Source organism: Piliocolobus tephrosceles, chromosome 9, assembly GCF_002776525.5.
Source record: "Piliocolobus tephrosceles isolate RC106 chromosome 9, ASM277652v3, whole genome shotgun sequence".
Taxonomy (NCBI): Eukaryota; Metazoa; Chordata; class Mammalia; order Primates; family Cercopithecidae; genus Piliocolobus; species Piliocolobus tephrosceles.
In genome coordinates, this window is record NC_045442.1 from 14,168,918 (window position 1) to 14,195,808 (window position 26,891).

Genomic DNA, 26,891 nt, shown 5'->3' on the forward strand with positions numbered 1-26,891 from the left:
CTTGGCAACTAGCATAACTTTGAGCTGCTGTGCCTAACTTTTACCCCTGTGTGCCAGTGTGCTTATTTCCTGTGTTAGGATTACTTGTAATTTCGTCTCAGGGAAGTTTTCTGGGTGGGTGCGTTGCACCAATTCCCTTGTTATTGTTATAAGAATGCAGTGATAGCCGGGCGCGGTGGCTCAAGCCTGTAATCCCAGCACTTTGGGAGGCCGAGACGGGCAGATCACAAGGTCAGGAGATCGAGACCATCCTGGCTAACACGGTGAAACCCCGTCTCTACTAAAAAATACAAAAAACTAGCCGGGCGAGGTGGCGGGCGCCTGTAGTCCCAGCTACTCGGGAGGCTGAGGCAGGAGAATGGCGTAAACCCAGGAAGCGGAGCTTGCAGTGAGCTGAGCTCCAGCCACTGCACTCCAGTTTGGGGGACAGAGGGAGACTCCGTCTCAAAAAAAAAAAAAAAAAAAAAAGAATGCAGTGACCTCACTTGGATCCAGGACTCTGCCAGCATTTAAAATCCTGCTCTTACGAAAGGTGAAACTCTTGCCTATAGTTAAGTATCACAGCTTGATCCCATTACAATGAGATGGAAGTTTGTCTGGGCCCGGAGCAGGAGCAGGCCAACAACAGCAGTTTAGAAGCAGAACGCCCCCCGCTGGGTCTAACCCTGTTCTTGGTCACCGCGTTCGCTTCAGGAGCCTGGAAATCCTCTTGTGGCAGAAGTGGGAGAGTGCTTGGAAATGCCCTGAGGAAAACGACTTTTAAGGGGGAATAGCGGGGAACAAAACAAGAAGCAACCACCGGACACACTTGGGGTGCAACTGGGGCTGTGGGGTGGGTAGACGGAGAGGGAAAGTGAGCAGAACTGGAAGCTCAGAATAGAAGATACAAAAGAAAGTGCCAAGTAGTGAAAAAGCTGCAAAAGGACGGGGGGGAGGGGGGGAGGGCGACTGGGGAACAGTTTAGAAAAATAGCAATTAGTACAGCTAAAAATAAAGACCAATTTAGAGACAAAGCCAGACACACAAGGAGAAAAATAAAACTCGCCAGAAAGACAATTTCTTGCAAACCAAATGTTCAAGAAAATGGGGGCTAATGACATCCCCTCTGGGGATGATCTGTAGAAGAAATGAAGTAATAGGAGACGGTGGAGCGCGCAGCGCCCAGCAGGTGACGCCGTGGGGGCCTGAGTGGTCCCGGTCGTGGAGTCTGAAGGCCCTGCCAGAGGCTGTGCCCACGTGTCCCCAAAGTTCGAGAAGTGTCCCGAGAGTGCGGTATGCGGGACAGAGCACCGCCCGGCGCTGGAAGCGGGGGGTTCCTGCGGAATTCTCTCAGGTCTCCCCGAGTCCTGGCGCCCGCGCGGCACAGCCAGGGGAGAGGGCGCCCACCCGCGGCGGCTCGGCTAGCTCAGCGCAGCGGCCCTGGGGACGACCCACACGCATTCGCCTGGCGGGAAGGCGCAGCACCCACGAAGTCGGGGAGCAGCCAGGCCCCGGCAGGCGGGGATCCTGGTGACGAGGAGGCAAAGGCCACGGGCCGGGTCGCGCCTGAACTCTGTAGAATAGCGAGGCCTCGGTTTCCCGGCCTGTGACCCAGGAGGGGACTCCGCCTGCCACCTGCGAAGGCTCGCTGAGAGCCCCGAAGCGCGGTGCGCCCGCGGCGCCGTGCCCGTTTCTCCGGGGCTGCAGGGAGAAGGCGGGAGACCGCGATGGGCGCGGGAGCTTGAAGCTGGGCGGGGCCGGCCGGGGCGGCATCTCGGGCGAGGGCCAGGGACCCCGGGACGCGCTAACCGCTTCTGCTGGGCTACTAAGTTCCCGGCGACGCGGGCTCCCTCTGGGCCAGTGCACCCCATCCCAGGCGCAGGACAGACTCCCGGCGATCGGGGGTCGCCCCGAGCTGCCCTGCCCCGCCCGGGCACCCCGGAGCGGAACCGCGAGCCCCCACCGGCGGGGGCGGGCAGGACGCACGGAGAGCGCCACGCGGCGCCTGGCTAGGAGGAGGGCGGCGGGCGGGGACCTAGCGCTCCGGGGCGGTGCTGAGCCCGCTCCTCCTCCTTGCCCTCCTCCTCCTCGCCCTCCTCCTCCTCCTCGCCTTCCTCCGGCTCAGCCGCCGCGCCGCCGGGCTGCTCCTGCTTCCTCCCCGGGCGCCCGCGGCGATGTTCAACCGCGCCGTGAGCCGGCTGAGCAGGAAGCGGCCACCGTCAGGTAAGCGGCTCCAGGGGCCCACGAGCTGGGGGTCGGGGCGCCGCTTCGCCCGCCCGGCCTCCTGCCCTCCCTCCTGTGCTCGGGCGCGGCTCGGCGGTACCTCCCAGACTGGAGCCCGGGCCGACCGCACCACTTCTCCGCTAGGTCCCGCACCTTCGCTGTCCCAGCTGCGACGGGAGCGCAGAGCTCCTCCGGGCGTCCCGGGGAGGAAGTTTGGCTGAAAGAGAAACAGCCACAGTTTTCTTTTTAGTGATGGTCTGGGAGAAAAAGGAGCGCCCAAATTCCCCAAACTTTGGAGGTGACATGGGGCTCCAGATTCTGAAAGCAGAACGGCGCGCGGGCTTCTCCCTCAGTGGGCCTCTCCGCCTCCGCTGCGGGCGTGGGTGGAAGGGTGCCGAGCGCCCGGGGGAGCACGGCTGGACCCGGGCATCCGACTGGGCGCCTGGGCCTGGGGCGCCGGGGGCCTTCGCTTCTGCAGCAAGGAGCCGAAAGGTGCGGTCGCGAGGGTGACGGAACTCCAGGATGGAGAAGAGCACCTCTGCGGTCCGTGCCAGCGAAGTTCTGACGTTAGGAAGGATTCGCCTTGGCTGTCACTCTGGGCCAGCCTGAGCCACGATCTGGGGCAACTTGATAGGGCAAAGACCCCACGGTGAAGGTGGAGCCATGCCCTTGGTTCTGGTCCTTCTACCCTTTGGCTCATCACAATAGCTACGACCTGTACAGGCCTTCGGGTGCGCCAAGGGCTTTCTCCACCGCGTTGGGTGAACTCTCCCTTCACCCCTAGGACAACCTGGTGCGCGAGAAGGGAACGGAAGCCAGGCGCTGTTAGGTAACTTGCCCCAGTCACACCCAGCAGGTGATGGGGAGGCTTTCAAACCCAGGTGCACCTGACTCTGGAGTTCAGAGGCTTTGCAGGGCTTCCCACGCCAAGATTCACTTCTGCTTGGCGCTCAGAGTCCGAACACGTTGGTGCATTTCATTTCTGCTCCTGATATTTTATGAGGGACATTGTGGTTTAGAGACTGGGACCAGAGTGGCTAGATCCGAATCTCACCTTCGCCATATTCACCAGCTGTGGGACCTCTCTGCAGAATAAGGGTCTGCAAGATGGGAATAACAGTAGCTACTCGCCTTTTTAAGCACTTAATTGGAACCTGTCTCCCATCCATCAAGTTTTCCAAATTATTGTATCTAATATGTAGGATTTCGTAGGGTTGTAATGATTGTTGCCCGGCACGTACTAAGTGCTCCATTAGCGTTAGTAGTCATGTAACCTTTTTGTGTTGCATGTGAGTCAAAGAATTCCCTTGTGGGTGTTAATGTTAACTATTCTCTATGGTTGGCACAGGAGGCCTGTGGAGCGCTGCTCAGAGCCTGGACTCGAATTAAACTCTGGGTTCTAACCTTGACTCTGTCATTCAGCAACACTGGGCAAATTACCTGATCTCTCTGTGCCTCCGTTTCAATGATGTGCTGGAACTGGCTCAAACTGGCTTGCAAGAGCCAGTTACTAAATATTCAGAAAGTTTGGGAACTGGTTGCTAAACCTTAGGTAGCTTGAAAGTAGTTATGTTGGGATATTTACATCATGAAAATCAACAAAGCTAAAAATGAAGGCTTCATTTTGACTCAGGAGAGCTGATTTCCAGCACACCCCTGAATCACTTTCTCCATCTGCAAAGTGGGTTTCATAGGATTATGGGGTTAAATACTCAAAACCATATGAAGCCCCTAGTACAATGTGTGGCACTTAATAAATGTGTAATAATTATTAGTTTTTCTCCCTTTTGCCTGTTATAAATAGAGCTGCTATGAATAGCCCTGTACACGTTACTTATTACTTTAGATTACTTTTGGGTTGAAGACTGACAAATACAACCATTGTATCCTGGGAGATACATGGATTTGGGGTGATTTTGCATGTAGCCATGTTGCACCCCAAAAAGACTGAATGCAGTTTTAGGGAATAAATTGTTTCAGGGCAACAAATTTTAAGCCTCATGAAATGTGGTTACATCACTGATAAAAAGGCAGTCTCAGGCCGAGCATAGTGGCTCACACCTATGATCCCAGTACTTTGGGAGGCTGAGGCAGGAGAATTGCTTGAGCTCAGGAGTTCCAGATAAGCCTGGGAAACACGGCAAAACCCCGTCTCTACAAAAATAAAAAATAAAAAAATTAGCCAGGCATGGTGGTGCGTGCCTATAGTCCCAGCTCCTTAGACGGCTGAAATGAGAAGATGGCTTGAGCCTGGGAGGTTAAGGCCGCAGTGAGCTTAGATCGTGCCATTGCACTTTACCCTGGGTGACAGAGTGAGACTCAAAGAAAAGGAAGGAAGGAAGGAAGGAAGAAAGAAAGAAAAGTCAGCCACTAAACATCGTGGATTGGTACTGGATGCCTCGACTCCAATAGCCTGATTTTCTTTGGAATTGTAGGTATAGGGTCTTTCCCCATTATGGAAAATAACAGAAGTTCTTACCTCACTGGTCATCACCACCAAGCCGTGGGCAAAGAAGAAGCCTAGTGAGAAAGGGGTCGTTTGGGCCTCGGGGCGGAGGTACTGAGAAGACAGCCAAGTGATTTTTGGGACCCTGTACTGATTTTTTTTTTTTTTTTTTGTAATTTTGAATTATTTTTCTTAAAGAGGATTCTCAAATTGTATGAACTTCAGGTTCCACAAAAGTCGGAGCTGCTCCTGCAGGACCCCTGATTTGGACCTGGTTGTGGTCCTGCCTCCCCCAGCACTTTCTATTTTACACTTTTCCTACCTTTCAGCAAAATCTCACTGGAGACACTGTCTTTCCGCGGAGGATTTGGAGTTCCTAACCCCTCCTTCCAAGGTTCGGAGTGGGATTTCCTTCTTCTTCTTCCTGAGGTTTCTCAGAGTGTGTTCCACCCGTCCTGTGGGTTCAGGAGGGCCTGGATAAAGTCCAGCTTCTCAGGCCTCGCCCAGACCCACTGATTCGATCTTGGGGACGGTAGGTAGGTGGGAGGGTAGGGTGCGTCTTTGACAAGCACCCCAGGGAATTCTCAGGCCAGTGAAACGTGAGGGTTCCCAACAGGTTTCTGTCCACTCACCCTGCCCAGTTATCAACCTTGCATTGTTGGTAACTGAAATATGCCCATCTGAGACGCCAAGCTGAAGCCACCTGACTCCCTACCCCTCAGCTGCACCCAGGGGTGACCTCTCAGGGGAACTCCCACCCTGCCAGGCGGGCATCAGCCTTCCCCTCAGGCCTGTCATGCAGGATCCCATTAAACCCTTGGGAACAGTTTTAAGTTTATGGCTGGGCTTGTTTTATTTAAAGATGACAGTTTGCATAGCAATTTAATGTCTTTGTTTTAACAACCCGGCTGCAGGGTAGCCTTGGCAGCTGGGGCAACTTTCTCTGCAGAACATCACTGGCCCAGGCCTGCGGGGAAAGAGGTGCCGGCTGACGGTGTTGTTTGCTATAGGTATGGTCAAGCCCATGAGCCAGCTGAGCCTCTGGGACCTGCTCTGGTCACCACCTAGTGCAGCCCAGAGCCTGGTGGGTGTGAGGTGCTCACTGTGTTTTATCTGCGTTGGCTGATTTGTATTTGAGGTGATGCCGCCTTTCTTCATGGTTAGAAAATGTAGATGCCTGGCATGGCCATTTCCTAGGGCTTCCTGGGTGAAGTGAGTCATTTCCCTCCCTGGGTTGAGTGAGTCCCCGGACGCTGGGCTCTGGGAACCTACTGCTTAAACTGCACTAAATTTATGCCCCCAGGTTTCTTCTGCTTCCCCCAGATAGCTCTTCGCTGCAGCAGCCCGGGGGTGGCAGCAGGAGCGGAGGAGGCCCTGGCAGGCAGAAGCAGTGGCCCCTTGATAAGAGCTGTCAGGCGGCATCCGCTGGAGTGAGACAGTCCCTTGCAGACTTGTGGGGACAAAATTTCCCTTCCAAGCAAGTTCCCATCTGTCTAGAGCCCTGCTAAGCACCCTCAGGTCCACCTCGCTGCCCCACTGCCCAGTGGGGGGCCACTTATCTGACTGAGTCCTTCCCAGCCCCATTTTTCTTGCTCCCTAGTCTACCCTGGAGGGACTGGACAATACCCGCTCTGTGCCTTTGCTCCCCCAGATGTCCTTTGTCCTGTCCCGAAGCCTGGGTCTCCCTGCTCCAGCAGACCCACCCTTCTAGGCCTCGCCGTCTCCCACCCTTGGCACTTGACAGAGCAGCTTGTCTGAGCAGGAGGGAACCTTTCCATTTCTCCCTGGAGGGCTGCAGAGGCCACTAAGGGGCAGGGACTTGTCCGGAGTCACCCATTGCAGAGGGGCAGAGAACTCAAGTCTTGGACCCAAGTCCACGGCCACCTAAACACAACCACCATTTAGCGACTTCGCTAAAATATATTTAAAGAATGAATGTGGAGCTGACGACTTTCCTCCCTGCCTCCATCCCTCTCTCCTTTCCTTCCCTCCCTCTGTCCCTTCCTCCCTCCCTCCCTTCTTTCCTCCCATCCTTCTTTTCTCTAGTCAGGACGTTAGAAACAAACAAAGCAATCATCAAACACCTTTATCATTTCACATAGAAAAGGACATTTTAACACCCCCAATAGTAGGAAAGATACAATCTCAGGTAAAGAGCTGTCCTGATCCTCTAGAATCTGGAGGATTCTAGATCCTCTAGAATCTTCTAGAGGTTGTCGCTCCTGGGGAGAGACACTGGGCACCTGAGGGACAGAGGTGTGAGGAAGACTATTTCACCACACTCCCTTTTGTATGTCCTGAACTGTGATCTTTTTCAAAGCAAAAACAAAACAATCAACCCAAGACTGTCCTTACTCTACCAGCACGGCTCGCTTGGTAAATATTTCCTTGTCTTCCTTCTCGTTTATTCGTGGACTAGTGAAGAAAACTTCCGACCAGCCCGTGGCACTGTGGGCAGGCGACCACCTGGGAACTTCTGGCCTCCACTCAATTCATTTTAAGTTCCATGAGAAAATGGGCCCCACCTTTCATTTCTGGCATCTTTCTCTGTGTTTTTCTCTCCCGCCAGACAACCTGGGGTTGAATCCCAGCTCATCCACTTCCTTGCTTGCTTCTTTGTAGCAAATTTTTTTTTATCTCTCTGTCTCAGTTTCCTGATGTATAAAATGGGGCCCATGAGGAAACCAGCTTCCAAGGATTGTTGTAAAGTTTCGATGAGACTTGTAAGTGCTCAGTAAATGTCAACTTTTTTTTTTTTTTTGTGATGGAGTTTCACTCTCATTGCCCAGGCTGGAGTGCAATGGCATGATCTTGGCTCACTGCAACTTCTACCTCCTGGGTTCAAGCCATTCTCCTGCCTGAGCCTCCTGAATAACTGGGATTACAGGCATGCACCACCACGCCGGCTAATTTTGTATTTTTAGGTTTCTCCACACTGGTCAGGCTGGTCTCAAACTCCTGACCTCAGGTGATCTGCCCCCCTCGGCCTCCCAAAGTGCTGAGTTTACAGGTGTGAGCCACCACGCCCGGCCTCAACTATTTTTAATAGCTATCCATCCTCCTTTCTGTGCCCTCTACCCTTAGCCTGGTGCCCGACTTTGCTCATTCCTTAGCAAATACTTATCACTATAAAATATATACTTGAGTACCAGGCATCATGCTGACCCTGAGGAAGACACAGCCCTTGCTTTCAAGAAATGCACCATCCACCTGACTGACCTTGGAGGAAAAAGGCATTTACTTTGCCTCCAGGGAGGGTGCAGGACAGATTGAGCAGAGTAGGAGAGTGAGGGCAGCTTTATGCAGAAATGTCAGGCCCCAGAGGACACACAGGGGCTTCTGGAAGTGGAGAAAATCGATGACAGGGTCTTTGTTTTCAGGCTAGGGCTGCTGGGCCATTTTCATTTTTCTGGCCTTTGCCTAGAAAGTGGAGAGTCTAGGGAGACTACAAATAACAGTTTGGCGTTCTTATTTCCTTCCCTCTGGTAGAAACTGGAAACCAGTGGCCATCTGTTGTTTAGTCCACTTAAAAGAGGATGTTGAGGCTTGTTTTTTCGTCGGACCCAAGGGTGCTCGGGAGCCCTCCAGTCTCTGCCTTTCTCACACGAGGCATCTCTGGCAAGGCAGTGGATTGTTGGTCTGCGTGGAACTTCTCAGGTGGACCCCAGAGCATGGAACGTAAGGAATGGCCCCTACCCCTTTCCATGTCGGCAGTCGCCGTGGCCCTGGGTGGGGCAGGGGCTGGGAAGAATGTGCTGTGAGGACACAGAGGTGCACAGGTGACTTTGGAGGGGCCAGAAGGAACACTTGGCTTTCTGTGAGTCCGGTGCCCTCGTGTGAAAATGCCACGATGCCCTTTCTGAGTGGAGACAACCCTCTTTCATCTGCTTTCCTTCTCCTGACTTGGATGCTGGCAATTACTGTGATTATTGAAAAACTTTTTTCACTTTTGATGTTATTTCCTGCTAACTGCGGTTCAATCACATCTCCCCAGCAGGGGAATTGCATGCAGGCGGGGTAGTTATTCTCAGCAGCTAGATACTAGAGCCGATAAACACTTAAGTAATATTTAGATACGATGTTTCCATGACCCAGTTTCTCTGGAGCCTTACACAGATCACCAGTTGTAACAAAATGACTCTCTGATTCTTAATTGGGAGGACTTTTTAAAAAATGTAATACACTTGATGTGGCACAGGTGACAAGAGGTTTTAAATAAGTTTTGTGGGGTGTGTACTTTCTTTGAAACTTCATTACAAAGTAGAGTATTTTAAAGGTGCACGCCTGTGCATGTGAGTTGTACCAAACCACTTTGGAATTTAGGGTTCATATCTCTGCCTTTTCCTGGACTTGAATGTTTAATAGCCTGTGAGTTTGAGGGAGTTCTTAGGACAAACCTTCTGAGGATGTAAGTTGACTCTGCTGTTGAGGAAACTGGATAGTGAGATATTACTAAAATATTATTTGACTTGGAGAAATTGTCTATGCAGGATAATTACATAGACCTTCCTGCAGATTAACGGCAGAAATCCATGCTGTGAGCATTCATCTCTGATGAGTGTTACAGATGCCTTTTGAGTATGGATTTCCAAGGAATTAATGTCTGGAGAAGGTCTCTGTTAGATGTGACATCATAGCATCTATAAATAATGCATCATAAAATAAGCTCCAAGCAACCAGCCCCAGCCATCTGCACCGTGATGCTTCACCCATCCTTGAAATAATGGCTTTTACTGACGCCAGAAGCCACATAGGACAGCATAAGCATAAATGGAAAACGGATATACATTGTGTTTGTGTGCTAGATGATTCCACCTGGTCTTATGTGACTTTTTTTTTTTTTTTTTTCCTGCATGGATTGGACTCTAACCCAGTTTTCTGTTTTTTTTCTCCAAAGTGTGATTGTTCTTGGTCTCTTAAAGGCTGTTGTGTTCTGGTCTCTTTGAGTACAAAGATCAGCAGATATAAAAACTAAAAATGGCAGTAGAGCCTTTGGTAAAGAGCATGTACTCTGGAGCAGGAGTACCTGGGTTTGGGCCGTGATTTCCCATTTTCTAGCTGGGACCCTTGTGAGTTACTGTGCTTCAGTTTCTTCATCTGCAAAGTGGAAATAATACTAACCACATCAGTAGGTTATTGTGAGAACTGAATTATTTAATTCAGGTAAAAGCCTGGAACAGTACCCAGCACGTTGTAAATCATTTGCAAGTTTTTCTTTTTTCTTTTTACTTTTTTGAGACAGAGTCTTGCTCTGTCACCAGGCTGGAGTGCAGTGGCATGATCTCGGCTCACTGCAACCTCCGCCTCCCGCGTTCATGCAATCCTCCTGCTTCAGCCTCCCGAGTAGCTGGAACTACAGGTGTGCACCACCACACCTGGCTAATTTTTTGTATTTTTAGTATACATGGGATTTCATCATGTTGGCCAGGATGGTCTCAACCTCTTGACCTCGTGATCTGCCTGGCCTCTCAAAGTGCTGGGATTACAGGCATAAGCCACTGCGCCAACCTTTTTTTATTTTTTTTTGAGACAGTCTCGCTCTGTCATCTAGGCTGGAGTGTAGTGGCACAATCTTGGCTCACTGCAACCTCTGCCTCCTGGGTTCAAGCGATTCTTCTGCCTCAGCCTCCCAAGTAGCTGGGACTATAGGCACCCACCACCATACCCGGCTAATTTTATATTTTTAGTAGAGACGAGGTTTCACCGTGTTGGCCAGGCTGGTCTTGAACTCCTGACCTCATGATCCGCCCGCCTCAGCCTCCCAAAGTGCTGGGATTACAGGCATGAGCCACGGTGCCTAGCCTTTTTTTTTTTTTTTTAAAGACAGATTCTTGTTCTGTTGCCCAGGTTGGAGTGCAGTGGTGTAATCTCAGCTCACTGCAACCTCTGCCTTCCAGGTTCAAGTGATTCTCCTGTCTTAGCCTCCCGTGTAGCTGGGGATTACAGGAGTGCACCACCACACCTGGCTAATTTTTGTATTTTTTTGTAGAGACATGGTTTTGCCATATTGCCCAGGCTAGTCTTGAATGCCTGGCCTCTAGTGATCCACCCACCTCAGCCTCCCAAAGTGCTGGGATTACAGGTGTGAGCCACCATGCCTGGCCCATTTGAAGTATTAACCATTATTATTAGCTAATGACAGATTAGTCTGAAAATAAATTTGCTGAAAAATATGCATTTTGCATGCAAAAAATTTGAAGATCTAAAATGATTTAAAGAGCCTAGAAGCTAAGAAAACAAAACAAAACACCAAAAACTTTTATTCAAAAGTTTTATTCGAAACTTTTTTTTTTTTTTTTTTTTTTTTTTTGAGGCGGACTCTCGCTCTGTCACCCAGGCTGGAGTGCAGTGGCGCAATCTCAGCTCACTGCAAGCTCTGCCTCCCGGGTTTACACCATTCTCCTGCTTCAGCCTCCCGAGTAGCTGGGACTACAGGTGCCCGCCATCTCGCCCAGCTAGTTTTTTGTATTTTTTAGAAGAGACGGGGTTTCACTGTGTAGGCCAGGATGGTCTCGATCTCCTGACCTCGTGATCCACCCGTCTCGGCCTCCCAAAGTGCGGGATTACAGGCTTGAGCCACCGCGCCCGGACTATTCAAAACTTTTATTGCAAAACTGTTTTATTTTTTTTTATTTTTTTTTTTTTGAGGCGGAGTCTGGCTCTGTCGCCCGGACTGGAGTGCTGGAGAGCAGTGGCCGGATCTCGGCTCACTGCAAGCTCCGCCTCCCGGGTTTACGCCATTCTCCTGCTTCAGCCTCCGGAGTAGCTGGGACTACAGGCGCCCGCCACCTCGCCCGGCTAGTTTTTGTATTTTTAGTAGAGACGGGGTTTCACCGTGTTAGCCAGGATGGTCTCGATCTCCTGACCTCGTGATCCACCCGTCTCGGCCTCCCAAAAGTGCTGGGATTACAGGCTTGAGCCACCGCGCCCGGCCGCAAAACTGTTTTATAGCTGAACTAAACAATGACAACAAAAATCAAACAGCATGATAAAATTGAAACAAACAAATATCACAAGCAGGTCTTCCCTAGCTGGAGAGATCGTAAAACTGCTGGAGAACATGCTTGACATTTTTTCCACCTATTCATATCAGTCCTGCTTTCTTGTGTAATCTGTCTGAAACGGAAGCTTTTATCAATAAAAAGGGATAGAAGAATATTGGAACTTTGTGGATCCAGGTACCAGAAGTTGGGCACCTGGGAAATCTTGGTTTTGCTTTATTCTTAAGTTCAGAAGTAAACCTGTTTTGCTATTGAGAAAGAGTATTTATTTCTTCTAATATTACTAGAGTGGTTGTAACATTTATGTATGTATGTATGTATGCATGTATGTATGTATGTATGCATGTATGTATGTATGTATGTATGCATGTATGTATGTATGTATGTATGCATGTATGTATGTATTTACTTACTTACTTTAACCTGCTTCCCCTTCCCCCTTGGTTGTAACATTTTTTTCTTTCTTTTTTTTTTTTTTCCCTGAGACAGAGTCTCTCTCTGTCACCCAGGCTGGAGTGCAGTGGTGCAATCTCAGCTCACTGCAGCCTCCGCCTCCCGGGTTCAAGCAATTCTGCTGCCTCAGCCTCCTGAGTAGCTAGGATTACCAGCACGTGCCACCATGCCCAGTTAATTTTTGTGTTCCATGTTGGCCAGGCAGGTCTTAACTCCTGACCTTGTGATCTGTCAGCCTCAGCCTCCCAAAGTGCTGGGATTATAGGCATGAGCCACTGCGATGGGCCTCTTTTCTTTTTTTATGATTTTGTTTGTTTGTTTTTTGGTTTTATTGAGACAGCGTCTGGCTCTGTCACCCAGGCTGGAGTGCAGTGATGCAATATCGGCTCACTGTAGTTTCTGCTTCCTGGGCTCGAGCGATCCTTCCACCTCAGCCTCCTGAATAGCTAGGACTACAGGCCCACACCACAATGCCCAGCTATTTTTTGGGGTTTTTTTTTGTTTGTTTCTGTTTTGTTTTGTTTGAGACAGAGTCTTGCCTGTCACCCAGGCTAGAGTGCAATGGCACCGTCTCGGCTCACTGCAACCTCCACCTCCTGGGTTCAAGCAATTCTCCTGCCTCAGCCTCCCTACTAGCTGGGATTACAGGTGCGCACCACCACGCCAGGCTAATTTTTTTGTATCTTTAGTAGAGACAGGGTTTCACCATGTTGGCCAGGCTGGTCTCGAACTCCTGACTTCGTGATCTGCCCACCTCATCCTCCCAAAGTACTGGTGTGAGTCGCCATGCCTGGCCTAATTTTTGTATCTTTTGTGGAGACTTTTTGTTCAAATGAAAACAGACACATAAACCTAATATGCAAAAATGATTAGAGTATGAAATAAAGGGTGGGGGTTGGCGATTGTCTAACAGTGAGGTCAACTCTCTTAACTCTCAGACATTCTGTTGGCTAAATGGTAATCTACTGTGTGTATTTATTTGCAAGACGGTGTGACAGTGAAAACCCAAACATGGTCTGGTTTATTATGGAAAAGAGTGTCCAGAGTTTTGGAATCCTTTCAGACCAAGGTTGAAAACTTATGGCCACAGTGGTTCTGCCATGGCAAGAGAAATTTGCAGCTGCCTAGATTGTTCCTGGAACAGTGAACTTGTGTCTCTAGATTTATTTACTTAAGAGAAGATCTGCTGGGGAAATGGAGTAAATTGTCAAACTGTTCTCTGGGCAAAGAGCAGAAGAGTAAATTAGTGGAATGCTTGGCAGAATGAACCCTGCTGCAGAAATTTCTTGTAATAATGATCTTTTAATTGGATTTATACTTTGTTGGAAAGAAACTCAGTGTTCAGGAGCTTGCCACTGCGGCATTTACAAAGAGAACAGGGAACTAATTTAATATCCACGAACTGGAGGGTCACTTTAGAAAAGCATCAGCTCCATTTGGTGATGTGTTTAAGTGAGTTTGCTTCATGGTTAGAGGAAAGGATTTGCCCAAAATAATTCTCTTATGTACTCTATTGCCAATGAGCACTGAAGCATGGTCCCTGCCGGGTTTCTGCTTTATTGATGACTGATTGATTGATTAAGACAGGGTCTGTCATCCAGGCTGAAGTACAGTGGCCCGGTCATGGATCACTGCAGTCTTGAACTCCTGGGCTCAAGCTATCCTCCCGTCTCAGTCTGTTAAATAACTGGGACTAAAGGCGCATGCCACTATGCCCAGCTAAGTTTTGTATTTTTTGTACACACAGGATTTCACTATATTGCCCAGGCTGGTCTCAAACACCTGAGCTCGAGTGATCTGCCCACCTGGGCCTCCCGAAATGCTGGGGTTATAGGTGTGAACCACCGTGCTCAGCCTAGTTTTTAAATATTTTATAGGGATGGGGTCCCACTATGTTGCTCAGGCTGGTCTTGAACTCCTGAGATCAAGCCATCATCCTGTCTCAGCCTCCCAAGTTGTTTGGATTATAGGCGTGAGCCACTGTGCCCAGCCAGCCTGGTTCTAATTTAGCTCATGTCATCTGGTGAATGTCTAAAATCCTGGTAGTTTCCCCAAGTGCTTGGATTCAGAGTCCCAGGGGATCAAGAAATCAACATGTATTTTGACCCCCCATAGAACATCAGAGATCACAGGAGCTGTCACTATTAAGTCAGTCCAGTGTGCTCTGATACAGATTTTCTCCAAAACCATTTTTAGCTGTGTGGCTCCCTAGCTGTTTGCAGCAATTAATATTTAGGAGACTTTATTTTTTAAAAAAATATCATGTAGAAGTGATTTACTTTGCTGATTTATTTATTTATTTATTTATTGAGACAGAGTCTTGCTCTGTCACCAGGCTGGAGTGCAGTGGCGCGATCTCAGCTCACCACAACCTCTGCCTCCCGGGTTCAAGCGATTCTCCTGCCTTAGCATCCCAAATAGCTGGGATTACAGGTATCCACCACCATGCCTGGCTAATTTTTGTATTTTTAGTAGAGACAGGATTTCACCATTTTGGCCATGATGGTCTCGATCTCTTGACCTTGTGATCTGCCTGCCTCGGCCTCCGAAAGTGCTGGAATTATAGGAGTGAGCCACCATGCCCGGCCTTGCTGATTTCTTAATTAAAAGTTTATTTTCTCCTAGATTCGAACTTTTTTTTAATAGAAATATGTCTCTAGTTTAAAAAAAAAAAAGTCAATGGGGAAAAAGTGTTAGTTATGGAAGTAGTTTGCTTGATGTATGGTTATTTTAGGGATGGGGAGAAAGGAACTCACATTTGCTGAGCGTCTGCTGTGTCCCAGGTGTGCTGCTAGGTGCCTAATGAGCTTCCATTTTTGAATCCTTATGATAACCCAAGAGATGGGGGATGATTTTTCAAATACACACAAGAATTTTGCCCAAGATTCTATAGTTTTGAATCGAGGAAACTGGTTTTGTTTTGTTTTGTTTCGTTTGAGTCGGAGTTTCGCTCTTGTCGCCCAGGCTGGAGTGCAGTGGCACAACCTTGGCTCAGTGCAACCTCTGCCTCCCAGGTTCAAGTGATTCCCCTACCTCAGCCTCCCAAGTAGCTGGGACTATAGGCACCCACCACCACACCCGGCTAATGTTTGTATTTTTAGTAGAGACAGGGTTTCACCGTGTTGGCCAGGCTGGTCTTGAACTCCTGACCTCAAGTGATCCACCCGTGTCAGCCCCTTAAAGTGCTGGGATTACAGGCGTGAGCCACTGTGTCTGGCTAGGAAACTGGGTTTTGAACCTGGCCCCATCTGAAGTGACATTCCATGGTTCTTCCTTGACTCCAGGAAGGGATCACATGACACAGAATGAAGCATGCTTTCATTGTTCCCTCTCCCACAGGCAGGCAAGCAGCTGAAGTGTGTTATTTGGAGATTGCCCGTCCCCCACGGGAGACTTCTCAGTGTCTTGAGTCAGAGAGTGCGGTGGAAGATGTGCAGATGCAAAGAGTTTTCATCCATTTTCTCTGTGTACCGAAATGTAAGAGGGTTGCCAAAAACCTCAGGCATCAGGATAAATGATATTTATTTATTTATTTGTTATCATTATTTTTATATGGAATCTTGCTCTGTCGCCCAGGCTGGAGTGCAGTGGCTTGATCTTGGCTCGCTGCAACCTCCGCTTCCTGGGTTCAAGCATTTCTCCTGCCTCAGCCTCCCAAGGAGCTGGGATCACCAGTGCGTGCCACCACACCCAACTAATTTTTGTGTTTTTAGTAGAGATGAGGTTTCACTCCTGACCTCTGGTGATCTGCTTGCCTTGGCCTCCCAAAGTGCTGGGATTACAGGTATGAGCCACTGCACCCAGCCTATAAATGACATTTAATGCAGTGTTTTAAAAGATCAAAATGAATGCAGAAACATCCGTGATGAACAAAATATCGAAGTTTAAATAAAGTCAGGAAAAAATAACAGTGTAATGCTGAGCCATACTGGACCCTGAAGCAAAAGGAAAAATCAGTATAACTCATCCTGCCTTTATTTAAAATTTGGAAAATTTGGGTATTTTGTTCATCATGGATTTTTTTAGCACAAATTTTGATTTTTAAAAAAAGTATTGCCTGAGGAACCGGGCGCGGTGGCTTATGCCTGTAATCCCAGCACTTTGGGATGCTGAGGTGGGCGGATCACCTGAGGTCAAGAGTTCGAGACCATCCTGGCCAACATGGTGAAACCCCGTCTCTCTTAAGAGTACAGAAATTAGCTGGGCGTGTTGCTAATCGCCTATAATCCCAGCTATTCGAGAGGCTGAGGCAGGAGAATTGCTTGAATCTGGGAGGCAGAGGTTGCAGTGAGCTAAGATTGTGCCACTGCACTCCAGACTGGGCGACAGAGTGAGACTCTGTCAAAAACAAACAAACAAACAACAAACAAGCAAACAAAGCTATTGCCTGAAATGACATTTCTCTTGATGCCTGGGTATTCTGGCAACCCTCTGACATTTTGCACCATCATGTGGGTCCAATCCTGCAATGAGTTTTTTAATCTCTATGCCAGGTAATGAACGAGGTGCTGGAGGTACAAGATGAGGACATATAGGAGCCTTCAGACTAGTGGGAGTCAGTCATGTAAATAGTCACAACAGAGCATCATAATTGTAAGTCTGTGCACAAAGCGCCATGGGGAAGCAGTTGCTGTTGAATCACGGTTCTCTGGGAGGAGAGTTTGAGGGCAACTTGAGGGCTGCCTCCAAATTGGCCAGTGGACACGAGAGTAGGGGAAGGATTTGGTGGGAAATGGCAGGTCCCTTCATCCCTCTGAGCCTCAGTTTACCCCCATCTGTAAAATGGAGGAAATAGTAGTACCTGCCTTACAGGGTTGTGTGACAAGAATGAGTCCATCATGTTAAGCACCTAGAACAGCGCCTGAGACATAACTTGGTTTATATCAGCCGTGATGGTGATGGCAGTACCGACCATTGCATGCAGATTTCTTAAAATGACAGTGTATTTTGGCCACATACGCAGTCTGAACTTTGCTTTGCAGACATCCACGACAGCGATGGTAGCTCCAGCAGCAGCCACCAGAGCCTCAAGAGCACAGCCAAATGGGCGGCATCCCTGGAGAATCTGCTGGAAGACCCGGAAGGCGTGAAAAGATTTAGGGTTTGTCTTTTTCATTGTTAATCGGGATGGATGCCGTATGTGCAGAAGTTCTGATGCATGCAGGGGAGAAATAGGCCATTTCAGCATTGTGTATCAGCTTAGCACTCTCTATGCCAGCTTGAGAGTTTAGTACTGTCAATCCCAGCTTGAGGGTGAGACTTTCTCATCTGTCATGACTGTGTTGGCAACGCTGTCACAGATGGGCAGCGTGTTTCTGGTTTTTGTGTAGTGAGGTGGGAGGGGTACAGGGTGGAGGAGAGAGAAGATACCGTGCCCATTGGTGGAATCTGTATGAGAAATTCCCAGCTCTGGGTCTCTCTGATGTGAAGGCTTGTTCTCTCGTGCTTGGAGGATTCTCAGAATGCATTGTTGACAGAGTGAGAGAGACTGGCAATGTGAACTTGGCGAAGGGACCTCTGAGAGCAGGGCTGATGAATGGGGAACTGTTGATGCCATCTAGAAATAACTTTTCTGACCAGCAGAAGCCCCCAGTGCCAGATGGAAGACCACATGTATATTTCAAGAATGAGTCCTGGTCACTTCTGTCTTTAAGTCTTGGGTCAGGAATAGGATGAGTCCTCATGCAGTTGGTCCCTGTTGGGGCTCCCTCCGCATGTGGTACTAGGCTTCTAGTTCCTGGTCACCAGGCCACTGTGAGCAGTGTTTGCAACTCAGGAGGTCTCTGCACAGCAGAGTAGCTGGTGGTGCCATGGACTGCCCAAGATCGGCCGTAAGAAAACACACATACCTCCAACTTAAAATAGTTTGTGTCGTGGTGTCTTTACACATGCTTAATGAGTTTTCTTTTCTTTTGTTTAAAAAAAAAAAAAAGAGCCTGAGTTTAGAGGCATGTACTTTGTTTAAACACTCTCTGGAAGGAACCAATATATCTTCCACTTTAATTTACTTTTTGGTAATTTATTGTCAACTTAGAAATATGAGTAAATTCCTGCTTCATTTGTACTCTTCTTTACAACGTCAAAACCATTAAGGTCAAATGCATATGAAATTATAAGCTTTAACGTTAAACATACTCATTTGCTTTTCAGAGTAGAGTTTTCAATGGGTAATTGGACCATGCTCCTCTGTTGAATTTTGCCAAATCAGTCTTTGAAGGGAAATGCCATTTGTTTTATTATTTTTTTTAGAAGTAGAATACTGTGTCACTCTTTTTCTTTGTATCCACAGGAATTTTTAAAAAAGGAATTCAGTGAAGAAAATGTTTTGTTTTGGCTAGCATGTGAAGATTTTAAGAAAATGCAAGATAAGACACAGGTATTTCCTCCACTCTGTAATCACTTTCTTGATAATCTTTTACCCTTTCCTTACAAAGTTACAACTGCCTTTCCAATAAATTCCGAAGTTGCCTAAAGAACCCCGATTCGTATTAGTTTTGGGGGACGATTTAAGCTTCAGATTAGGTATCTTGTGTTGATCGAATATTAATCTTTTTAAAAGGGTGAGTTAGCCGGGCGCGGTGGCTCAAGCCTATAATCCCAGCACTTTGGGAGGCCGAGACGGGCGGATCACAAGGTCAGGAGATCGAGACCATCCTGGCTAACACGGTGAAACCCCATCTCTACTAAAAATACAAAAAACTAGCCGGGCGAGGTGGCGGGTGCCTGTAGTCCCAGCTACTCCAGAGGCTGAGGCAGGAGAATGGCGTAAACCCGGGAGGCGGAGCTTGCAGTGAGCTGAGATCCGGCCACAGCACTCCAGCCCAGGCGACAGAGCAAGACTCTGTCTCAAAAAAAAAAAAAAAAAAAAAAGGGTGAGTTAACCCATTTTTAAATGGAGCTGTTCAAATGGATCAATATTTAAAATAAAAATAACAATTTATGTCATTTAGAGTTCCTCATTGCATAGAATTTTTTTTCATGAATAAGTTATGAGGATGTTTCCCCCAGATTTTGACATGTTATCATTTTTGGACATGGTAAAACGATACGTAGATGCGTAATGATAAAAGCACAAGGTGCATCAGAGGGATTGTCAATTATTCAGTATATCGTACTGAGCGTCCCATAGTTGGCGAGCATCCTGTGGAGAAAGTCTCTGACTGTTCTCCTGGGTAGATGCCTCCTCTTTGCCTTCATTCCTAGTGTCAGCTGGTTGAGTATAAGGGAGGGTAGATGAGATTATGGGGAAGGAGGCCTGTGCCCTGGGTGGGTTTATGAGGCCTGGCCCTGCATCTTTCTAAGAGGCTGCTGGCTAAATGCCTGCAGGAGCCAGTAAGTCATGTGAATGAAGGAGGCTCCTGGTGTGAGGCTGGAGGGAATGTTGGGGACTGGGGCCAGCTAAGGACATTCTGTCTGCCTGCACAGGCTGCGGCTGGTGGTTTAGGGCCTGTGGCTGTCTGGGCTTCCCCTGCTTCAGGTTCTGTCTCCGCCAACTTACTGACAGCGATCTCCTAGATCTTTGCTTGCCTTGGGACCCTGGGGCCTTTCTTCCCAAGGTATCTCTTATATTCCACCTAGTGCTGCCTGTTTTTCTAAAGAAGCTGGACATTTGGATCCTTATGTGAAACCAGATGATTTTTAAATGTTGGAACTAATTTTAAAAAAATTTAAAACCTTGCCTGCCAAACAAAACGTACCCACGGGCAGATGCGGCTTGTGAGTTGCCAGTTTTTGAGCCTTCGTCTCCAAAAGCTGGAATCCATGGGCCAGGAGCTGTGAGGCGTTTGCAGACAACTGCTTGGAAAATGTACATCATGGGTTTATTCAAAGGCCTTTCAGGGCGCAGACACACATCCCCCCAGATGGCACAGCACGGCCTTTTCTCTGCCACCTTCCTCTCTGGAGGTGGCAAGGGAGGATTCTAAGATGGATTCTCTTTGACTTGAATTTCCCAGGCCCACCTAGAAAGCCATTGCTGGGTGTGACCCTTGGGTTTGGCTTTCTGACTTTTTCTCTCCTCAAGGTCTCCTCTAGATGACGTTGGCCAGAGCCTCCTGGGTGGAGAGGGGCCTCAGGGGAAAGTGAGAAGCAGGTGGTGGGAGATGCTTTGGAATGCTAGGATTCAGGCTGAGGGCCTTCAGAACAAGAGCCTCGTCTTTGTCCTTTGTCCCCAGCACCGAGAACAGGGCCCGGGGACCACCATCGATAAATGCTAGACTGTGCCACTGCTGCGACCAGCCTCACCATAAAATCCTAGCTCAGAGTCAAGCAAGCAAACAGATGTCTATTCCCCTGCCTTGTTCTTTTGAGTATTAGAGGTAGGAGGGGCCTGTGGGTGGGCCAGTCCGCCCCTGCTGTGTAGACAAGGAAGTGAGGTCCTTGCACCGTGGCAGAGCTAGGACTTGAACCAGCTCCCTGAAGTCACCCATTGTTGTCTGCACCACCATGCTGCTCTGTGCTTCCGTTCAGTTGAATTCCCCAAATCTTTGTGAAGTGCCTGCTTGGTGCCTGGCACTGAACAGGAGGCAGCCCAGGGACAGACAGGTAAGCGGCTCCAGGGAAAGGGTGCCTCGAGTGGAGCAAGCCTGTGCAAGTGCGATGAGTATAGTAGAGATGGGAAGCGCTTGTGTCATGGGAGCAAGGCCGGGGCAACGGGGAGGGATCCAGGGGAAGTGGCTTTTTAGCTGAGACTTGGCATGGAGATCGGGAGGGCGTTCCTGGGAGCAGGGACAGTGTGTGGGCAGGCAGGGCTGGCGAGAAGAGCTGAGGGAAGACCACAAGGGATGAGTGGCATGTTTGAGAGGGAGGCAGCTGTGCTGTGTGCTTCAGGCTGACAGGGCAGCCACACCTGGGAACCTGGGTGCCAAGGTGAGCAGGACTGGAAAGCCCCTGCAGGACTTCAGTGGAGTGGTTGGAAGGAGGGGTCAAACTTTCCATGTGCCGCTTCCAGCCTTTCAGGTCAGGCAGGTCTGGTGCTGGGTTGCTCTGCCCTGTCCACATCCTGAAGAGAGAGCTTCCAGAACGGGCAGTCCCTTTCCATGCCTGTACCCCTGACATCCAGCACAGGACTTCTCTTCTTTTTTTGAAACAGGATCTGACTTTGTTGCCCAGGCTGGAGTGCAGTGGTGCGATCTTGGCTCACTGCAGCTCCTCCTCCTGGGTTCAAGCGATCCTCCTGCCTCAGCCTCCCTAGTAGCTGGGATTACAAGCGTGTGCTACCATGCTTGGCTAATTTTTGTATTTTGAGTAGAGACAGGGTTTCACCATATTTGCCAGGCTGGTCTCGAACTTCTGACCTCAAGTGATCCGCCTGTCTTGGCCTTCCAAAAAGCTAGGATTACAGGTGTGAGCCACTGCGCTTGGCCCAGCATAGGACTTCTTGGAAGTCTGTGTCCTTAAGCCTGGAATGTACCTGGCAATTGCTTTGGTGCAGTGAATGCCACCCTCCTGTCACTGCCTGAGAATGCAGATTGGGTGGAGGCATTGGTGACACCTGGGGTGTTTGGCCTGGAGTGTTTGGGCTCCAGTGTGAGTCACTGTTCCCATTCGAAGATGCAGGGATATGATCTGAGTGGCTAAGCAGCAGCTCGCCCGAGGCTGGGCACAGTGGCTCACACCTGTAATTCCAACACTTTGGGAGGTCGAGGTGGGTGGATCACTTGAGCCCAGAAGTTCGAGACCAGCCTGAGCCACATGGTGAGACCTTGTCTCTACAAAAAAATATCAAAAAAAAAAAAAAAAAAATTAGCTAGACATGATGGGTTGTGCCTGTAGTTGCCTGGGGAGGTCAAGGCTGGAGTGAGGTATGATTGCGCCACTGAACTCCTGCCTGGGTGACAAAATGAGATGCTGTTTCAACAACAACAAAAAATAATTCAGAGCCACATTTCTGATTCCAGGCATTCCCTAGTGAGTCCCACTGCCTAGGAAGTAAAACCAGGCAGTAAGCTCTAAATTACTACAGAAAGTGTGGGGCAGCATAGGCACCGGGAGAAGCTGCCTAACTGAATTTCCTTCTTTGTTTTTGTTTTTGTTTTTGAGATGGAGTTTTGCTCTTGTCGCCCAGGCTAGAGTGCAGTGGTGTGATCTCTGCTCACCGCACCCTCCGCCTCCCGGGTTCAAGTGATTCTTCTGCCTTAGCCTACCGAGTAGCTGGGATTATAGACGTGTGCCACCACGCCTGGCTAATTCTTGTATTTTTAGTAGAGACGGAGTTTCACCATGTTGGCGAGGCTGATCTCAAACCGCTGACCTCAGATGATCCGCCTGCCTCGGCCTTTCAAAGTGCTGGGACTACAGGCGTGAGACACCATGCCTGGCCAGTTGTTTTTAATCCTCTGTTGTGCACTTAACCTAACTGGATTTCACAGTCAAACTTATCACATCTGTTCCAGCAGGGAGACTGTGGGAGGATTTTTCTCTCTCCATCAACTAAGGCAGTTGAGGGGTCGATACAAATCCCACTCTCGCCTCCGTTGTTTTAACACCAACTTTGCGTGTCCATGTCATTTACTTGCCTGTCTTCTGGGTGGTTTGTTTTCTGGGATCTGGGGGTGGGGGGCCTCTTCTTCCCCACTGTCTCCGAGAGTCTAGACCCATGCCTGACACATGGTGAACTTCCTTCCTCTTTGTAGGACGAAGGCATTCCATTTCCTGGATCCAAGTCCTCTTCTCTCCTGAGTCATTCCCTCATTTTGGGAACAGCACACGAGAATGACTTCTTCCCTCCAGAATGACTCACAAGAGAAGAGCCCAAAACACAGCCGGCAATAGCTTCCAGAGAAGGGGGTCTGACAGGTAGATATGTAAAGACCTTGTTGAGTGAAAAATGTTATTTTTTCCCCTACTCTCCTACTTTACTGATAATCTGACAGAGCGTAGAATTCTGGGGTGAAACACACTTAGAAGTTTGAAGACATCGTCCCTTAGTCTTCTACTTTTGTTGAGAATCAGTAATTTGTATGTAAACTGTTGTGTTTTTTTTCTTTTTTTCCCTCTCCGGGATAGTACAGGATCTATTTTCTTTTCTTTCCTTTTCTATTTTTCCCTTTCCCTCCCTCCCTCCCTCTCTCTTTCTCTGCCTCTCTCTTTCTTTCTTTTTTTGATAGAGTTTTGCTCTTGTTGCCCAGGCTGGAGTGCAGTGGTATGATCTCGGCTCACTGCAACCTCTGTCTTCCAGAATCAAGCGATTCTCCTGCCTCAGCCTCCCAAGTAGCTGGGATTACAGGCACCCTCCACCACACCCAGCTAATTTTGTATTTTTAATAGAGACGGGGTTTCGCCATGTTGGTCAGGCTGATCTCAAACTCCTGACCTCAGGTGATCCACATGCCCTGGCCTTCCTAAGTGTTGGGATTATAGGTGTGAACTACCACACCCAGCAATTTTCTTTTCTTTTTGAGACAGGGTCTCACTCTGTCACCCAGGTTGGAATATAGTGAGGTCATGGCTCTTTGCAGCCTGGACCTCCTGGGTTTAAGCAGTCTCACCATGTTGCTTAGGCTTGTCTCAAAAGAAATCCTCTCTCCGGCCGGGCGCGGTGGCTCACGCCTGTAATCCCAGCACTTTGGGAGGCTGAGATGGGCGGATCACGAGGTCAGGAGATCGAGACCATCCTGGCTAACACGGTGAAACCCCGTCTCTACTAAAAATACAAAAAATTAGCTGGGCGTGGTGGTGGGCGCCTGTAGTCCCAGCTGCTCGGGAGGCTGAGGCAGGAGAATGGCGTGAACCTGGGAGGTGGAGCTTGCAGTGAGCTGAGATCGCGCCACTGCACTCCAGCCTGGGCGACAGAGTGAGACTCCATCTCAATCAATCAATCAATAAATAAATAAATAAAATTTGAAAAAGAAATCCTCTCTCCTCAGCCTCCCAAAGTGCTAGGATTACAGGTGTGAGCCACTCCACCTGGTCAGGATCTTTTCATCACTAGTATTCTAAAACTCTTCAGTCAGGGGCTTTGGAGGCAGAGGCGGGGTTCATTCATTGTGTGAATTCTTTGTGGAGCCTTATAATCTGGAAATTTGTAGTTCTGGGAAATGGTCTTATGTTGTTATTATTATTATCATCATTTTGGTAACTTTTTTTCCTTCCATTGTCTCTGGTCTCTTTTCCAATGATGACCTTTCACCGATGCATTGAGCCCTTAATTTCATGTTTTATTCTTCCTATTTAAAAAAAATTTTTTTTTTTTTTGGCTTTTGGAGATTTTGACTGTCTCTTCAGATCCTCCTATTGAGTTTTTCCTGCTTTTTTGTTTTCTCCAGACAAGGGCCCTCTAGTCTGTTCCTGGGGGGGGGCCACAAGGCTGGTATGTTCCTAAACTAAACGTATTTCTAATTAACTGTGTCAGGAGAAGTTTCCTGGGGGGTCTATACTTGGAATTTCCCTGAATCTCTTTATTCTGTTTGGCATCTCATTCTTGCCATCCTCTGTGCCTCTGTTCTGGAGCCTCCCTGGGTCTGTTTCTTTAGAAAAGAAAACTCGACTCTTCTGTTGAAGGTGGGGAGGGAGCCACCTGACTGCTCAGGGTTCGTGGTCGGGGTGGAGGACCTGGAGGTCTGATGGCTTCTTTCTGCCGCCCTCATCAATTTCACTGGGCTACCCGATGCCCTCGAGCTCCTGCCGTCTCTGGACGCGCTTCTCGTTGGCACCCCCTCCTCACCCGTGCAGGGGCTTGGGCTCATTCTTCTGGGTCTCTGCAGAGTCATCTGCTGTTCCTCCGACTGCTTCCCATTTCCTGAGCCAGTTCTTGAAAATATTCTCGTATCATTTATTGGATATTTTCTTTGCCTCATTCTCTTTCTGAAATTGGTATTAGTAAAGTTAGTGTCTTGATCTTTTCATTTTCCTAGGAATTATCTCCCACATTCCATCTCTGGAAGAAGACGGGGTGGAGAGGAACTGGAGGCCAGCAGATGGGATGGGAGTGGGGTTCGAGAGCTGGCGTCTGGCTGAGCATTGTCACAGCTGAGGCACTGCCAGGCCTCGAAGAAGGGCCCCAGCCTTGTGGGGTGCCTGGAAGGTGCTCACTGGGGTGCAGGTGCTTCATGGGCAGTCCCTGAGTTGATGAGCCCAGGTGGGACCCTTCTCTAGTGCCTGCCAGGACAGCCTCAGATGCTGGACACTTTGGGTCTCCCTAGGGAGAAAGGGGCTCTCTGGTCCAGGCTGTGGCCAGCCACGTGTGTCAGGGCCGTGGAAGAGAAGTCGGCCATCCTTCCAGGCCATAGACACAGAATCAACTCCACCAGCTCTGTTCCTGCCCTGACAGTAGCTAGAATAGGGTTAACAAAGCTCTGGAAAAATCTACCAAAATAGCTCCAGAGACTGGTTCTTCTTTTCTGCTCATGTTCTCGGTCTGGACACCAGGCCTTCCCGTGACTGGCTTGTGGTCGCCGTCTCAGGGTTTCCCTTTTCAGTCACACTTCCTAGCTCCGCCGAGATAAGCTGAGCCCTGCAGCCACTTATGGTCCGCATCTGGTCAGCCAGGGCCTCGACCCGACACTGTTCTCACACAGACTCGGGAGGGACAGCTGGTGGGAGAGGGCAGGGCTGAGATCCTCAAGGCTTGTATACCTGCAGTCACCGGAACCTACTTCCTTTCCCCCGGCCCCTTCTGCCCCACCTCAAAGACTCAAGCCATTCATTGCACTTTTCTATTTCAGAATCACTCAAGATATCCTGGATTCATGTGTGTATTTGTGTGCATGTGTGCACGTGTGTGCGTGTGTGTGTGCGTATGAATGTTCAAGGGGCGGGGAGGTCTAAAGTGATTTCTACCCCCAGACCTCTGCATGGAGTTTGCTCATCTGCCTGGCTGAAATTCTCCTTTCATGAAGTGGCTTTAAAACAGGAAGTGGTTTTCCAAAAGCGTCGCTTCCTGACGGAACGGGGGTGGTGGGAGGGAGGCTGTGGCTTCATGGAGCTGGTGGGTCTTAGAGAGGACCAGGGCCAGCTCCTAAGTGCCACCCCCTTGGGTCTCGAGGATGGCCCCCAGACCTGTCCCTTAGATAGCCACGCTTGTCTGGAGAGACTCCTGTGTCACTGAGTCTGGCATCGATTCATTGCTCCTATTGACAGTAAAGGCAGGGTGGACAGCATGGCTTTCCGTGTTCACCCAGCTGGGCCATCTCCCTGCAAGTGCTGGCGAGGCTTGCTTTCTCGCAGAACAGGACATGGCCAGGCCACGGCTTCTCAGGATCTTTTGTCCTCAGTGCCCTGAACTGAAAAATGGTTCCTCTTCCTTCCTTTCATGCACCAGCTATCAAAACCTTCTGGTGGTTTCCTCAAGGGCAGAAGGTTTGCAGAGCTTGGGATTTCCCAAACCAAGCGCCACAGCACATGTGGAGCCCCAGGTGGGCTCTTGGAGAGAAAGGCAGTTTTCCAGGCCCCCCCGCACACATATGTCATAGCTGTGTGGCTGCATTTTAGAGGCATTTGTTGTCTGCCTTGCTCTGTAGGATAAGGTCATGCTTTAGAGTCTAACGTTCAGAGAAACAGCCCCATTTTTGCTGTTGGCGAGGTATGAGCACAGGAAGTCTCCTTTCTCTAAAAGAAAATTGAGCCCTCAGGGGAAGTTCTGGACAAGGCTCCTGCGCCTGCAGCCCTGCCCTGAGGCGTGCTGTCCTAAAGACACAGTTCTTACTGTGAAGTCATCTCCTTACCATCCGTGAGTGCTCCTGAGCCCGCCTCAGTTAGTTTCGGGTGAAACAGGAAGCCGGTACCTATCAGGGCTCCTGCTTCCCAGCAGGACTGCACTCCGGACTTGAGGGCGGGCAGCGAGTGTTTTC

The 26,891-nt window shown here is 49.3% G+C and overlaps 1 protein-coding gene across 1 annotated transcript in view; it reads left to right on the top strand.

Moving 5' to 3' along the window:
- Nucleotides 1-2,065: 2,065 nt before the first annotated feature.
- RGS10 (regulator of G protein signaling 10) overlaps nt 2,066-26,891 on the top strand; it is a 41,879-nt gene continuing 17,053 nt past the window's right edge. Inside the window, exons 1-3 of the mRNA XM_023224387.1 lie at nt 2,066-2,202; nt 17,085-17,203; nt 18,392-18,478. Of these exons, the coding sequence (XP_023080155.1) occupies nt 2,154-2,202; nt 17,085-17,203; nt 18,392-18,478 (255 nt within the window). The 5' untranslated portion in view covers nt 2,066-2,153. The remainder of the gene's footprint in view (nt 2,203-17,084; nt 17,204-18,391; nt 18,479-26,891) is intronic.